Here is a 15,043-nt window from a genome sequence, read left to right on the forward strand (position 1 = left end):
CGAAGCCGGCCTGTGGCTGCGACGTGCGCCGAGCTCCTTATTCCTGAACCGCAACATCACATCTCTAACCACGTTCAAGCTCCCGGCCGCGACTGGCCGCATAACCACCCAGCATTCGAGACGTGCGCCATTCGGATGCGCAAGAGCAGCAGCTTCATCAACCACCCCGAAACATACGAACCGAGCAACCAGGGCCAGGCCAGCCCCTCGGACATGTCTTGTGACTGCCTCCGCCAGCCAGACATGTTGGAAGCCCCTAGACACCGACTTTGAGGATGAGCTTGGACCCTCTGTTGCCTGTCGCCCCGGCGCGGGTGAAGGCGCTCCTTCTGCCTCTCGGCAAGATTAGGGCAGAGCGTTTCGCATCCTTCGTCGAGAGGTTGCGCGCCGAGCGTGTCGTCCACCTTCGCGACATCACCCCCGATGGCCGTCCCAATCGAAGTAGGTGAACCTTCCTATGATGCGGCATGGGCGTTCCTGAAGCTGACTGCAGGTTACAAGACATGTTCTCGCCGCTGGCGTTCCCGGATGGCGCCATGCTATACGATCTTATAACGCACCAGCCGCCCCCGTCGCATCTGGCCCTAGCACCCTTCGACCTGTATCGCGAACCCCTCGCCGTCATAGCCGTTGCCGACGGCGCAGAGATGCAGGATGCCAGCTTCTGCAAACGGCTTTCCGCAGGCGGCGCTGCGGCCGCCACTGTGGTCGAGAAGAATGTGCGGGCGCTGCACCAGGAACTCGAAGATCTGCGCGACATTTATCCCAAAGCCTTTGTACACCAAGTCATCATCTTCGATTACTCCGCGCCGAATGGCACCAAGATTCCAATACCAGAGGGCCTTGTGACGGTACCGCCGCCGGAAGGTTGCAAGCGAACGACAATGAAGACCGTCATGTGTGACATCTCGTCGCTGTTGCTCGCAGAGATGACGACGCTGGCAAAGTCGTTCGAGGCCATGACGTCCATCGAGTCCCCAGGCCGTTATTCGGTGACAAGACATATAAATGGTGTCGCTGAAACAGGCCCTAACGGCGCGAGCAGACGGAATTCGCAGTTTCCGTTCCCGCAACACCTCTCACGATCCAGCTCGGCAACAGGGGTCGACAAGACCCACGCGCGAATGTCGATGCCTCCGATGGCGACGCGACCAGGCACTGGCTCCAGCAGCTCGACCCCTGGCCGGCCGTCGACTCCCGTCAGAGGCGGGCTGGCAAGCATCCCCATGAGCCCCGAGGAGGGTCAGAGCGCCCCTGGCAGCGGTCCGTCGAGCCCGGAGCAAAAAATGACAAGATCTGACAGTGAGAGGTCGCGCGACATCAGCCGCGATCGTGTGTCTGTGCAAGGATTCGGACCTGGAGGCGCCAATGACCGCTGGCGGCAAAAGGGCAAGGGTCGGACGTCGGTTGTCATCGGATCCATGTACCTCCAAGCCGGACGATGGAGCGATTCGTTGAGAGAGCTCTCCGAAGGTGCAGCAGCGGCGCGGTCTCTCAACGACCACATTTGGCATGGGAAAGCCTTGGAGCTGATTTTCATAAACCTCCTGCTCCTTGGCTGGTCTAACCTGGAATTTCAGATACCGACTGTCTGCTTTGCTGTGCAAGAGAGGCCAAACAGCAGCTCGTCAGTGCTCAAGTCGGAGCCCGATGTTGGGGATACGACTATCCCGAAGCATTTGCGAAACCTCCAGACCCTTCTTCCAGAGCTACTGGAAAGGATCATCGGACTATACTCGAGGATTTCCAGCGAGAACCTGCCGCCGCTACCCTTGTCCGAGACTACCGTCCGCTTTTCCAAAATCCTTTCCGCCGTCCACCTCTGCGGTGGCAAACTCAACCAACAAGCGCTCGAGATCATTGTGTGCGGCAAGTTACCCGAAAAGGGCCTTACCACGTCGCCTCGCCTGACGATCGTGCCGACGAGACAGCAAATCGTCAACCTGGTGTTCAAGGCTTTCCCTTCGACGACCACGGAACTGCTTACAACGGCTGACCGTGTGTCCATCTTGAGTGGAATTGCATCGGTTCTTGGCCCCTTGGGGTTTTCAAGAAAGAAGGCCATGGTGATTCGAGAACTGGTATCTGTCCTCATTGGTGGCCTCGTCGAGGCGCGCACACGTGGTGCGGCGGAGGCGGGTGTTCACCCTGCTGCTGGACTGGTGTCACTGGCTCCAGGACGGGATCGAAACTCGGCCGCCGTTGCGCTTGATCTCGGCGAAGGCGACATCGAACAGGGACTAGAGGCTTTTTTGGATCTGCTATGCAGGTCGTACGGCGTCGTCGGATTTGAGTCGCAGGCCGACAATGCGATGACGACCTCTGGCAGACCTGAAGAGTCTGACGATGCTATTGTGGCCAGAATCCTGGATCAATCATCGACAAGATTCTTTGGATTCAACAGCATCAAACTCAACATCTTACGGGCATGCATCAACTTCGCGGAGGCACTGCCTGACTTCAATGGTGTGCTCAAATACTCGAGCGACCTGATGCGCACGGCTGGATCTGGAGTTGCACCCGGCCCCCAGCGCGAAGATGCCACCGCTCTGATTCATAGGGACGAGCAAATCCGCCTGGCGACCAACATATCACGGACCGCAGCCCTTGTACAAAGAATTGGCATTGACCACCTGGAGGCCGAATATTGGGATGAGTTTCTTATCCGGAGTATTGTTCTGGAATCCCTCCCGAATACACGGACACCGATACCACATGCTCGTAGCGTTCTCCCTGGTGCCACAGCTAGCCGAGCTTCTCAAGATGTCAACCCGTTCATTTACAACCCGTTCTTGAAGGAGCCAGATGAGGTTGCGGCGCAGAATCTTGTGGCTGGTGAGCTGGCAAGCTTCAGGGTCACGCTGCAGAATACGTACGACGTCGAGGTCGACATGGAGAGCATCCGCCTATGTGCCGACGGCGTTGAATTTGAGTCCCTGCCTGAAAGTGTGGTTCTCGGACCGTACAGAACGCAACTGCTCAGGCTCAAAGGGCGACCCAAAGCAGCGGGCTCCATCACCATAACCGGGGCCATTGTCAAGATTCGTGGTTGTCGGGAGAGGCGGTTCCCGATTTTCACAAAACCATGGAACCCTTTACGACCCGAGAAAATCAAGGTCAAGGGGCTCGCCGCCCTGGGAAGTTCCGACAGCCTGATCAAACCCGGCGAGGGGGCCTTGGAACCCCGCCACTTGAGTCTGAACGTGATACAAGAGCAACCCCTGTTAGTAGTGAAGTCGACGACGCTCCCTCAATCCTCTGTTATGATCCTGGAAGGGGAGCGACAGGTCTTTTCAATCACCCTGCAGAACACATCGTCGACGCCGGTCGACTTCATGCTATTCTCTTCCAAGGACTCCACACAGGCGCCATTGCAGGAAGCACTCAACAAACGGGACGCGACACCCGCAGAGTTGTACGAATACGAGCTGATTCTGATGAAGAGACAAGCCCTTCGACTTCCCCGAAGCGACCAGGGCCGAAACATTGCCCCCGGAGCGGAGGCCGCGTTTGAGTTTGAGATCCTCGGTAAGCCCGGCCTCACGCATGCGACTATTCAGGTCGACTACACGTATCTAGGCGTCCCGAGAGACGAGGTCACGGAGCAATTCTACACCAGACAGGTGTCAGTGGATATCACCGTCACGGTCAATGCCAGCGTGGAGCTGACGAGGGTTGATGCAATGCCGCTGTTCGGCCACATTCCGGAGTCGTTTTGGCAGAGGATGGGCGGTGCAGCGCCCAAAGACGCCGAAGACTACTGCTTGCTGTCTCTGGATTTGCGCAATGCATGGCCCAGCCACATGGCCGTCCATCTCGAGGGCGAGGAGGGGCTCGCAGTCGATGAGAGTATTCTTCCGGGCAAGACGAGCCGGGTGGTCATGCCGGTCAAGCGCATCTACGTGGAGGACCCGCACGAGGCCATCCCAAGCCTCAACCCCTCGCGCACAAGACAGTTCGTGGTAAGCACGAGCAAGATCTCGCCGGACATGGAGCGCGCGAACCGGGAGGCGTTCTGGTATCGGGAGAAGATTCTCGACGTGCTTCGAGCTACATGGCGCACGACGTCCGTCCCGAAGCGCAGCGGCGCGGTCGAGTTGCGCAACATCCGCCTCACGTCGCGCATGATCGAGGCCGTCAAGGTCGACGAAGTGGGCATCGATATCTCCACGGACGTCGCCCACGCCGAGCCGACCAGCAGCAGCAGCCCACCCAGCCCCGCGTACGTGGACGAGTTCATGCAGGTCAAGGTGCACGTCACGAACCGGACGGCGAAGCCAATCTTCCCCCTCGTCCGGCTGATGCCCGCGCTCTGCCACCGGCCCGTCAACGTCGCGCTGGACCACACGCGCAAGTTTGCCTGGAACGGCACCCTGCAGCAGCAGCTCCCCCTCCTGCGCGGCAACTCGAGCGTCGACTTTACCATTGGTGTCACGCCCCTCTGCAGGGGCGAGTTCGAGCTCGCCGCGTCCGTCGAGGAGATGCGCGTGTGGGAAGACGACGACGGCGCGGGCGGCGGCGGCGGCGGCGGCGGCGGCACTGGCAGTGGCGGTCGCCGCCCGCGCTCGGATACCCAGCGGATGATGGACGCGGCGCTGGGCGGCAAGCAGCGGCGCATGTGGCACTCGCGAAGGCCGTGCGTGCTCATGGTGCGGGACCGGGAAGACATAGAAGAGGGAGCAAGGGAAGCGTAGTAGATGGGTTGACTGGCTGGGTGGCTGGGTGGCTGTCTGGGCTGTTGGTCTGTCCGTGGCGGGTGGCGGGGCGGCCGTCGTCTGGATGTTCTTGTATATACGAGGCAGGCGCATGGTTTACGGCGGCGGATTTGACGTGAGCGCGCATACATGCATGTACAAGGAGTTGGCTGCATGGGGGGAAGCATGAGCAGCGCACTGACTGACTGACGGACTAGCTAGCTATGCAATGTTGATGACGGACGGGAAGACGAGGCTGCCCCGACGGTGTGCTATGCTATAGTGAGACTCTGCTCATGGCGTGATGTATTGGAACTATGCTCTATGTAAGAAGGGTATCATGGAGTAGAACGAGTTATCCAACTTTGCTCCGCAGCCTGGAGGTGTATCCCAACCGTGTCTTGTGCCATCCATTACGTGGGCCTAGTAAACTCAAGGGCCTCCTCGGGCACGATCATCTCGCCCACGGAATAGCGCCTGCCAACACCACCAAGATCCTGGATTCCGACCTGCTACCTGGCCCGCTGCCAGACCATGCTGCCCCTTCTTTTCATCCTTTGTGAAGGGTCGGACGTACCGGGCTGCCCCCCACCTGCGGTTGCCGACTAGGTGTGTCTGGGCTGTCTCTTTGCGGACGTCATGGAAATCCGGTCTCAAACAACGTGTGCCGACGGTCGGAGGTCCTCGGCCCCCATCGTGCAGTACTATTTCTCGGCTCCCTGTTACCCTTATCCCGTTGACGGCTCAGCGATCGGGGACGACTCCCGCCGCTTGCCAACCCGGGCCTCTTCCTTGAGTTCGCTGTCAAAAATGTCGACAGCCAGGCTCGCGTCGACGAAATCCTCCATCTCTTCCGTGACCGTCTTGAGCTTCTCCTTAACGGCGATCGCGCCGTCCAAGCCCACGATATGGCGCGAGGGCGGGTTCTCGTGGCCGCCAATGGCCGTGAGTGCGTGCACCGTCTCGGTGACGAGCTTATCAGCTGCGCCGGGCGGTAGGCGCGGGTATCGATGGAAGATCTCGCCGCGACCGGGCTCGGGTTCGAGAGACATGCTGTCGGGGGTAGACGGGGTAGCCTCGGACTCGGCAACGTCGGGGGGGTCGGGCACGGCCGTCTCGGGGTCCGTGTTGAGGACGTTGATGAGCATGTCGCGGATGCTCGGGGCGTTGTTGAAAATGTCAACGTAGGCAGAGATCTGGGGCGCGAACGTGAGGCGGTTGGTGAGCGACTGGACCTCCTTATTTGGCTGAACGATGGTGACCTTGATGTTGAAGGGGGCGATCTCATAGGCCAGCGAGTCGCAGAAGCCCTCGAGGGCCCACGTTGCGGCCGTGTACATGGACATGCCCGGGGTGCCGATGTGGCCGCCGGTGCTGGTAAGAATCATAATGTGGCCAGTGTGCTGGCGCTTCAGGACCGGCAGGGTGGCCTTGATGAAGTTGACCTGTGAGAAAAACAGAGCCTCGAACTGGTCCCTCACGAGGTTCTGGGTGACGGGCGTGGTAGAAAGTTCCTCGACGGTTGCGACAACGGCTGCAAGTGGCACTCAGCATCATGATTCTAATTTGGGGTCGGGGAACATGAGTGGCAAGTGAATGGGGGCATCGCGAGTTACCTTCTGACCTGCAGCATAGGAGAATATCAATCCTGCCAAAGACATGGACGGCCTCGGCGACGGCAGCGCCGCAGGAGCTCATGCGACCATCGCAGCGTATGCCGCGGATGCGGTCCTTCCAGCCCTCGCGGTCCTTGCGGACGCTCTTACACTCGTTGATGAGATCGCGGAATTCTGCACTGCGTTCGTCGTGCTCGATCTCGTGGGGCGGTAGACAGGCGACAACGCAGTCGCCGTGGGACAGCAGCTGACGGATGAGGCGCACGGCCAGAGGCGAGAGGGCGGCCGTCAGCAGCCATGTGCGAGGCGAGTTGTGTGTGGCTTTGGGTTGCGTGGAGGTGTCAGCGGCTTCCGACATGACGAGAGGCGGAGGCGATGGGGGTGGTGAGGAAGACGATGGTGGTTATGGGAGGACACGGGGCAATTCAGTCTGACCAGCACAGCGCTGTCATTGCATGCATGGAGAGAGTGACCGTGTCGCGAGCTGAAACTTCAGGCGGACGCGCCGATGGTCGAAGGGTAAAGGGGGTTTCCAAGGGCGCTGGGATAGGACAGTTGGCTGGCGGAGCGATTGAGACGACGTGGTGCAGCGCGATGGAGGGGAAAAGCGCGCCAGCCGGGATCGCGAGAGCAGGCGGAGAAGCGTGGGAAGTTTGGCTACCACGCGCGACGCCCAACAGTCGACGTCTCCACAGACAAACAAACGGCCGGTCTCATCTCACCATGACACACAGCAGGACGGAGCGTGGCATCACGGCGCGACCGACGGCGGAGGCAATTGGACGGAGGGGAGGCGCAGAGACGAGGTGGACTCATGATGGACTTACGGAATGAGGGGGGCGGCAGCACTTGAGACTGACGTGGTGGAGGTGGTGGTGGTGGTGGTGGCGGCGGGTGCGGCGTTGTTGCCGACGATGTTGCCGACGTTGTAGCACCAGCAGCAGCCGCGGCGCCCAGTCGAGGAGCGCCCTGGGCATGGTGGAGGTGGTTGTGGTGGTAGTGGTGGTGGTGGTGGTGGTGCTGCTGCTGTCTCTGAGGGTAGTATTGCTGATGCGGCGGTAGACGCTGCTGGTGCTGGAGCTGGTGCTGGTGCTGGAGCTGGTGGGCTTGGTCATGGTGGTTGTGGTGGTGGTGCGGTTCGGGGTGTGGTTCGCGGTGCTGTAGGTGTGGCTGCGAGTGGTGCTGTCCGTATGGCGACGGTGGCAGCGGTACGAGTTGCCGCTGCTGAGGCTGGTACTGGAGGTGCCCACGGAGGAGGTGCTGCTGGTGCTGGTGCTGCTGATGGTGGTGGAGCTGCTGTTGCTGGTGCTGCTGTTGCTGGTGCTGGTGCTGCTGGTGCTGCTGGCGCTGCTGTTGCTGGTGCTGGTGCTGCAACTGCAGGTACTCTTGGTGGTGTAGCGACTGCAAGGGCGGTTGCAAAGGCGACTGTTGCGGCGGCGGCGGCGGCTGCTGCTGCCCATGATGATACGGTGCGTCTGAGCCTCTCCCAGAACCGCTCGAGGCCATGCGTGCTTGTGCCGTCCGCCACGCCGCATCTGGCTCGCCGTTCCCAAGGACGGACCAGAGTCGAGCACACCGTTTGGAAAACGTACAGTATAGATGTGGGTGGCAAGGAGACGGAGGGGGTGGGAGGAAATTCGAGAGGGAACCCAACAGCAGCAAGCACCTCGAGCAGGTGCCGGGTCTGGTACGGGTTAAAAAGCAGGCACTTGTATAACAACCACCACCCAACAGATGGCCAAAGCCTCTCGTGACGAAGAGGCAGACGGGGGGTTCGGAAGCACCTGTGTAATGAATGACTTAGTTATGAGGAGCTGTGCGCGCGCACGACATGCTCTGTTGGGGAGCTTGGTACTAACGCAGGTGACGAGACCGACTAACAAGATTTCGTGCGTCGAAAGGCCCCCCCGGATCAGCCAGAGCACGGTCCCGAGGCGCCGCCGCCGCTGCCCTCTGGCCTCGCTCTCCGTCTTCGTTTGTGGTATGTGCGCGCGTGGCTACAACAACCGTTGGCCAGGGGCGTCGGGTAGCCGAACAAGGCGTCCCGGTTTCTCGATCACCCTCGCAGGTATAAGTTGTTCGCACGAGATGGCGTTGTGGGCGAGGTCGGAGGAAAATAAATCATCATATATACCTCTGTATTACTTGGCTGGACCTTAACTAACTTTGCTGCTAGCAGGTGCATGCGTCCAGCATGTTGTATGATGGTTCATTTATAATTAGCACCTACTGCTTGTGTCTTTTTGCTGTGCGGTGCTGTGCGGTGCTGCACGATTTGATCAGGCAGGCACGACCTCGGTCGAGGCCATCCATGCCTTCCTCACCTTGTCTTCCAGGGAACGGCCGGCGACGGCTTGCAGAGCAGGTCACTTGGGTAGGTACGTACCAGCTTTCCATTGCCGCGATGCAACACCACCAGACGCCCCCCCCCCCTCTCCATCCCGTAATGACCGTCACCCTCCTCCTTGCCCTACCCATGCCCTGCCTGGCCTGGTCTGTCCTGCCCTACCATGGTGCCTCGCCTCGCCTCACCTTGCCTCGTTATTAGCTGCGCGGGCTGGCTTGCACCCCTCCTCCTGTGAACTTTCGACTGCCGCTGCTGCTGTGCCTCGAGCGGCAGCATGCACCCCTGACCTGATGACGGCCATGATGAGCCGTTCAAGACGTCCATCGACCCCAGCCTTCTGTCCGTCCCCCTTCCTCATCCAAGCCTGGGCATGCCCGGGGATGGCATCGCACGCGCGGAACTGGGCTGAGGCCCTCTCCACTGGGCGACAGGGTGCCTTGGACGAGGCTCCAATCAGAGCCAACGGTCAACCTGGTTTGTTCCAGTTCCAGTTCCGGTTCCAGTCCTCGTTCGGGTCTAATGCTCTCCAGACATCGCCATTCATTGCCCGTCGGCGGCCTGGGCTCTACTACCACACTGAACCCCGTCGCCGCACACCATGGCATGGCGGCCCAAGTCGAGGCGATCGACAAGGGAAAAAATCATACCGAATTGCCTGGTCAGAGCATGACAACGCGCACGGGCGCCTGGGCTCCGTTGAGCCTATTCAGCGCCATGCGAGGGACCAACCGCAAACTCCCGCCAGTCCGAAAACGGACCGCCCGAGACCCAGGCGGCATGAGTCCTGGGGTACGTGGATAGCCCTGCTGCTGCGGACGTGCATTGGGCAACGCGTGGCAGCCAGGTCAGGGGGGTTGCGCTGCAGCGTCGCAGCAGAGGCATGTTTTCGATGCTTCCCCCGAGCCTAAACTGCCGTCTCACCCTTCCCATTGAAACGGCCCAGATGGTGCCACCCGCCATGCAACCCCAGCCCCACGCACAGGTATACTATCGAGAAAAGAAGAGATGAGAACCTTGGGACCGGCCTTGGGATGGCTCGATTTTGATTTTTTCCTCCATCGGCTTGTTGTTCTTGGGGCTTTGCCATCTGTTCATATGCCGATTGATTCGACGTTTACATAACCTTAACGCTCTGCGGGTAGACACTTGTGTGCCTACTACTACTACAAGTCTACAACTAGCGCAACGCAGCAGAAGCACCATGCTCGGCAGTCGAGCTACGCAGGTATGGCAGCGTTCTCCACTGCCGGGGAGGCTCGTAGCTTGCTTCACACTCACACTTCCTTCAAACTCCGAAATGGGACGCACGCCTCCCGACTGGGCGCCCGGACTGGATGCTGGGAATCGACATGCCGTCGGAACGGTATCCTTGAGACGAGCCTCGGCAGCAGCGCCGCCCACGGGCAACGACAGCTCCAACCTCGTAATGCCCTTTCGTCGGCCTGCGGCTCGCAGGCACAAGGATTACCCTGCCAGAGAGCAGTTGCCGTCGCTGAGCAGCTCCCCTAACCGGCCGTCGGCAACGAGCATTGTTCGTTTGTTCGCGAATCGCGACTGCACCCCGTCCCTGGCGCTCCCCTGGCGCCCACGACTAAGAGCCGCGCTTACCGCGATAATTCGGTTCATCTGTTGTGCCCTTCTGTCATTCGGCCCGTCATGGCATCATCACCGGGCTTCTCATCCAATCTACCCCATCATCCAACACAGACGCAGTAAGCGTTTATTCATCAGGACCGGGCGGGACCGCGCTACCACACATTGTCGTTACACACCGATGCGGCCCGATCCCGCAGCTTGAAACAAGACGAGGAATCGCAACCCCAGCACCAGCTTATCGAGCTCCCCACAGGAGAGGAGCACCCACGTACACTCTCGCCGTCTCTATCCGAGTTTACTCGTCTCTGTCATTACACAAGGCCGTTTGGCAGGCAATGTCCGACTAATGGCCACCAGTCACCTCCTCATCGCGAATGCCACACGTGGATTATCAGTAACATGCTGTCAAGTCCAGGGCGGTTGTGGCCTGGCCCTCAGCCTTGTTGGCTGCTGGGTTCTGGTAGCCGAGTCCCGAGGCGCGATTGTGTGTCTTGGCTGTCTCGGCCAACGTAGCCTCGTCCCTCAACCGACGCGTTACGTATTTGGCTGACGCCACATGCATGGTATGTACAAAATAGGTAGTCACGTTTTGTCTCAGTCGCGACTGGCAGTGGTCAAGGGCTGAGACAGGGTGGCCATCCCAACAAAAGCATTACCGCACCATCAAAGCAATTCCCCAACCTACATAATTACGCAGCCTGATCCTGGCATCTACGATTTACCAGCCCGCTCCGATCGCACACTCACCGGGTGGTCGCCGTCAGCCTCTTCGTCCAGCCTCTTGGCCGTCTCCGTGACGCCAAAAAGCTCGTCCATCTTCTCTAGGCTGATACCCTTGGTCTCAGGGACGAAAAAGTAGACGAAAAAGCCCATGATGATGTCGAAGCTGCCAAACATGAAGAACATGCCCTGTCTTGCGTCAGCGCTGCGGCCCCGGCAGGGAGTAAGTGGGCCATTTGAGACTTACATATCCGGCCTTGCCCATGGTCGCTTGCATTGTGAGAACAGCTGCAGGCGCGTCAGTCACGGGGTTTCGTGGCGGCTTTGCGGTCAGCAGTCTTACATCGGGCCATGACAAAGTTGAAGAGCCATTGGGTGGCGGCGCCAATGGCCACATTCATGGCACGCAGGCGGGCCGTCGGGATCTCGGAAACGAGAATCCAGCATGCTGGACCCCAGCCGAATTGGAAAAGCCTGTCATCGATCGGTCAGCGTCTGCTCGTAGCGCTCATTGGCGCCATACACGGTGACGGGTACTCACGCAGCCCACAGGTAGATGCAAGTAATGGCGACATATCCGAAAGCAGAGACCTGTTGACCATGTCAGCGACCCTGCGTTTGAAGCGCGTAGTGGATATCCCAGCATTAGACGACGTACGGGCTCGCCCTTGACGGGAGGCTGCACTCGGCCGTAGATGCCGATTATGTACAGCACAATGGCCAAGGCGCCGCTCGTCCACAATAGAGCCCAGCGGCGACCGAGCGAGTCGGCGATGAAAAGGAGGAAGACGGAGCAGGCGGCCATCTTGACAACGCCGTAGATGCCCGTGGCGAAGAGGGACGAGTCGGTGCCAGTCATGCCCAAGTTCTGAAAGATTTGCGGGGCGTAGTAGTTCTGGCGAAAGTAGTCGATTAGCCACGAGGTCAGAAGCCCATGGGCGTGAGCGGACGTGGGATGGGGTTTAACTTACGATGGCGTTGACGCCAGTCATCTGCTGACAGATCATGAGGACGATGGAGATGATGGTTCGCCTGCGGTTGCCGGGGATGAGGAACATCTCCTTGAGGAGGGTCTTGGCGGTGGCGTCGCCCGTCAACCGCCTCTCGATCTCGAGCTGGCTGGCCATGTCCTGGATCTCGTTGGAGACGTACTCGGAGTCGGCAGGCAGGCTGGGCAGATGTCAGTGGCTACTTCTGTCGGCGGGCCCCCTTGTATTGGGGCCATCGAAGACTACTCACCATCGCAGCTTGACGAGAATCTTGGTGGCCCGCTCCCAGTCGTCTTTTCTGGCGCACCATCGTGGACTGCGATGCGAGGTCAGCATTTCATACGTTTCTGCCAAGTCACGTCGGCCTCCTGGAAACGCACCTCTCGGGGGCAAGGAACATGCCGCCGATCAAAAAGCTGTACAGTGATGTTAGCAGGCAGTCTCTATCTGTGTGCGGCACCGGAGGTTTGTGGATGGACATTGCGACTTACATGGCGGGCAGGGCTTGCAGGGCAAGGGGCACGACGTAGACGGCCGGGGCGGACACGTGAAGGAGGCAACCGTAGTTGACCCTAGGCCGCGGCGTCAGCTTCTGCGCGTGGCGTCTTTGACTCGATTGGGCAGTCCTAGTAAAGGGAGGGGGAAAACGCACCAGAAGGCGATCATGATTCCCGTGACGATGAAGAGCTGGTAGAATGCTGCAGATTTCGTGGACATCGGTCAGCCACCACGGTCTTTTAAGCTCTCTCTCTCTCTCTCTCTCACACACACACACACACTCAGACACACACACTCTCTCACTCAGATGACGGAAAAGTAACAAGGTAAGTAGTCAACATACCCGTCAAGCCACCACGGATCGACCGCGGCGCACACTCCGACACGTACAGCGGGGTGAGCGTCGACGCCGCGCCCACGCCCAGGCCGGCGACGAAGCGCCCGACGTACATGACGGCGAGGGTGCCGTGGGCGGCGCTCGCGGCCTGCAGGGCGACGCCGGCGGCGGTGAGGACGCCCGTGGCCATGAGGCAGGGCCTGCGGCCGTAGCGGTCGGCGAGCCAGCTGGTGGCGAAGCAGGCGGCGAAGCATCCGGCTTGGAGGGTGGAGACGATGTTCTGCTCGAGGTTGGACTTGTCCTGCTTGGACTTGTTGGCGGTGCCGAAGACGTCCTGGAAGGCGGGCATGGCGAGGACGCCGCCGATGGCGCCCGTGTCCCAGCCGAAGAGCATGCCGCCGAAGCACGAGGCGAAGACGAGGGCGAAGACGCGCCAGCCGTAGATGACGTCTGGGTCGGATCGCATGGCATCGTTGCGCACGATGGAGCGGAGGATCCGGGCCATGAGTGCCATCTTGGCGGTATTCTTGCTCCTCCTTGTTCTTATTTGGTATTCACTTTCTCACTGCTGCTTGATTCTGAAAATCTCCCGGGTGGTCCCCACGGGGGAGTGAGATGATCCGCGTCCCTTTTTTCTCTACCTTTTTCAGTGGGGCGTCGGCACGTAGGGCTGAGGATGATGGGACGGCGGCGATGCCGAGACGTAGAGACGAGTGCTACGACGTGATGGTGTTGATGTTCACCACCAGTCTTGTCTTCTTCAGAGTCGTGGGCGACCCGGTGGGGAAAGGGGGACAGCGACGCAATTGATGATGAATGAGGAAGAAGGGGAGGCTGAAGGGGAGAGACGTCGAGTCGAGAGATGAGCTGCTGATGATGGTGGTGGTAGTGGTGGTGGTTCCCCGCTACTTATGGTTATAGTATGGGTTTTAGTTAGTGTTGCACCCGGGTTCGCCTCGGAGCTATCCTACGCTGTACCCCAGTCTGTTCACCATAATCATCATCCGAAGGGGGGGGAGGGGGGGGGGGCCTTGCACCACGCCATGGGTTGGATGTGTGTGGAAGGAAGACAGGCCCCGGCTTTTGACAGGCACGGCGGCGCGACGTGGTGGCGTCCTGTAAAGGGCGAGCGCCATGCCGCCGGCTCACCTCGTGTGTTGTCGAAGGAGGGGCGCGCCGTTTGAAGCGATTGAACTGAACGTGAACGAACTCAGTCCACCCCCATCTTTTGTCAATTTAGCGTCTTATCGACAGCGACAGGAGGGAGGGGGAGGAGCCACGTCTGGACTCTGGAGAGGCATGCCATGATCCATCCATCAGAGCCGCTGGCCCTGGTTTCACTCACTTCACCACTTTTGCATTCTCGCCCGTCGTGAAATTAGTCGTTGTGGTTCCAGTGCGACGCCCGTGCCCCGAGTGGGCGCCGCATCTGTCCCCAACCAACTACATACTGCACGACAACATCTCATCGTCGTCACCACGGACCAACGACGCCATGCATCGTCGTCTAACCCAGCAGCAGCAGTCAAGCGAAGAGCATCTTACCTATCTACCTGACCCTCCAATACCGCACTGTGAGTAGTACTGCTGTGGCTTGTCATCTAGATGGGCGCCCAATGTGCCAATAATCCTCGTAGCACCGGTGCACCGCATCGTTGTTCTTCAGCCCCCCTTGCTCGATCGAAACAGGAACATCGTCGTCGGGCTTTTTTCCCATCAATCACGCCCATATCATGCCCATGCATGCAAGGTTGCGAACCGAGCGACAGCCGCCATCTGTACTTGTCCTCCTGCCCCCTCCACTCCTCCTCCTCCTCCCCCAGGGTGGTGGATTGGGGGGCACGCACGCACCGAACGAACTGATGATCACCGCGGCCCAGTATGGCAGTGGCTGTTGGTGGAAACCCGAATCCCACGAATGAGGGGTGGGGAGGCCAAGCAAAGCATCCCTGAAGCATGCGGGCTCAGGGATGCGTCTCTCTCCGCCTTTGAACCCTCAAACAAGCCCAAGCCCCTCCCCCAGAGCCGGCTTGGCAGCCGCTGTCGTTTGTCGTCGTCGTGGCGGCGGCGGCGGCGGCGGCTTCTGGCCCCAGCGAAGAAAAAAAGGGCGGCGGCGTGGGGAAAAGCCAAAGCGTCCGCCCGCTCGGCTCCGCTCTCTCACTCTTTGCAAATCAGCCGTCGGGGCCACTGCACCCATTTGCCAAAAAACGCGGGGGAATGAGGCAAGGTCCCCCCTCTTCCCCCGG

General features: G+C 59.9%; 3 protein-coding genes across 3 annotated transcripts; 1 reads left to right on the plus strand and 2 right to left on the minus strand.

The window, feature by feature from the left end:
- Positions 1 to 36: 36 nt before the first annotated feature.
- JDV02_004888 (uncharacterized protein) lies at positions 37 to 4,940 on the plus strand. The gene is made up of 2 exons (XM_047986134.1): positions 37 to 441; positions 502 to 4,940. The coding sequence occupies exons 1-2, from the start codon at positions 276 to 278 to the stop codon at positions 4,692 to 4,694; spliced, it is 4,359 nt and encodes a 1,452-aa protein (XP_047842114.1). The 5' UTR covers positions 37 to 275; the 3' UTR covers positions 4,695 to 4,940.
- JDV02_004889 (uncharacterized protein) lies at positions 4,837 to 7,119 on the minus strand. Its single transcript, XM_047986135.1, has 2 exons — positions 6,311 to 7,119; positions 4,837 to 6,228 (listed from the first exon to the last, which is right to left on the minus strand). The coding sequence occupies exons 1-2, from the start codon at positions 6,666 to 6,668 to the stop codon at positions 5,423 to 5,425; spliced, it is 1,164 nt and encodes a 387-aa protein (XP_047842115.1). The 5' UTR covers positions 6,669 to 7,119; the 3' UTR covers positions 4,837 to 5,422.
- A 3,473-nt stretch (positions 7,120 to 10,592) lies between these two features.
- JDV02_004890 (uncharacterized protein) lies at positions 10,593 to 13,659 on the minus strand. Its single transcript, XM_047986136.1, has 11 exons — positions 12,804 to 13,659; positions 12,615 to 12,660; positions 12,454 to 12,534; positions 12,343 to 12,378; positions 12,213 to 12,278; positions 11,945 to 12,143; positions 11,632 to 11,868; positions 11,515 to 11,564; positions 11,317 to 11,447; positions 11,221 to 11,261; positions 10,593 to 11,162 (listed from the first exon to the last, which is right to left on the minus strand). Exons 1-11 carry the CDS (start codon positions 13,309 to 13,311, stop codon positions 10,965 to 10,967), a joined length of 1,593 nt encoding a protein of 530 aa, XP_047842116.1. The 5' UTR covers positions 13,312 to 13,659; the 3' UTR covers positions 10,593 to 10,964.
- Between the last annotated feature and the right edge of the window lie 1,384 nt (positions 13,660 to 15,043).

The sequence above is a fragment of the Purpureocillium takamizusanense genome, chromosome 4 (assembly GCF_022605165.1).
Source record: "Purpureocillium takamizusanense chromosome 4, complete sequence".
Taxonomy (NCBI): domain Eukaryota; kingdom Fungi; phylum Ascomycota; class Sordariomycetes; order Hypocreales; family Ophiocordycipitaceae; genus Purpureocillium; species Purpureocillium takamizusanense.

Coding starts and splice junctions, on each gene's coding strand:
- JDV02_004888 (XM_047986134.1), top strand. CDS start 276: ATGAGCTTGGACCCTCTGTTGCCTGTCGCCCCGGCGCGGGTGAAGGCG. Junction 442..501: donor CGATGGCCGTCCCAATCGAA/GTAGGTGAACCT, acceptor GCAGGTTACAAG/ACATGTTCTCGCCGCTGGCG.
- JDV02_004890 (XM_047986136.1), bottom strand. CDS start 13,311: ATGGCACTCATGGCCCGGATCCTCCGCTCCATCGTGCGCAACGATGCC. Junction 12,379..12,453: donor CTGCAAGCCCTGCCCGCCAT/GTAAGTCGCAAT, acceptor ATCACTGTACAG/CTTTTTGATCGGCGGCATGT. Junction 11,262..11,316: donor CAACTTTGTCATGGCCCGAT/GTAAGACTGCTG, acceptor ACGCGCCTGCAG/CTGTTCTCACAATGCAAGCG.
- JDV02_004889 (XM_047986135.1), bottom strand. CDS start 6,668: ATGTCGGAAGCCGCTGACACCTCCACGCAACCCAAAGCCACACACAAC. Junction 6,229..6,310: donor CCTATGCTGCAGGTCAGAAG/GTAACTCGCGAT, acceptor TGCCACTTGCAG/CCGTTGTCGCAACCGTCGAG.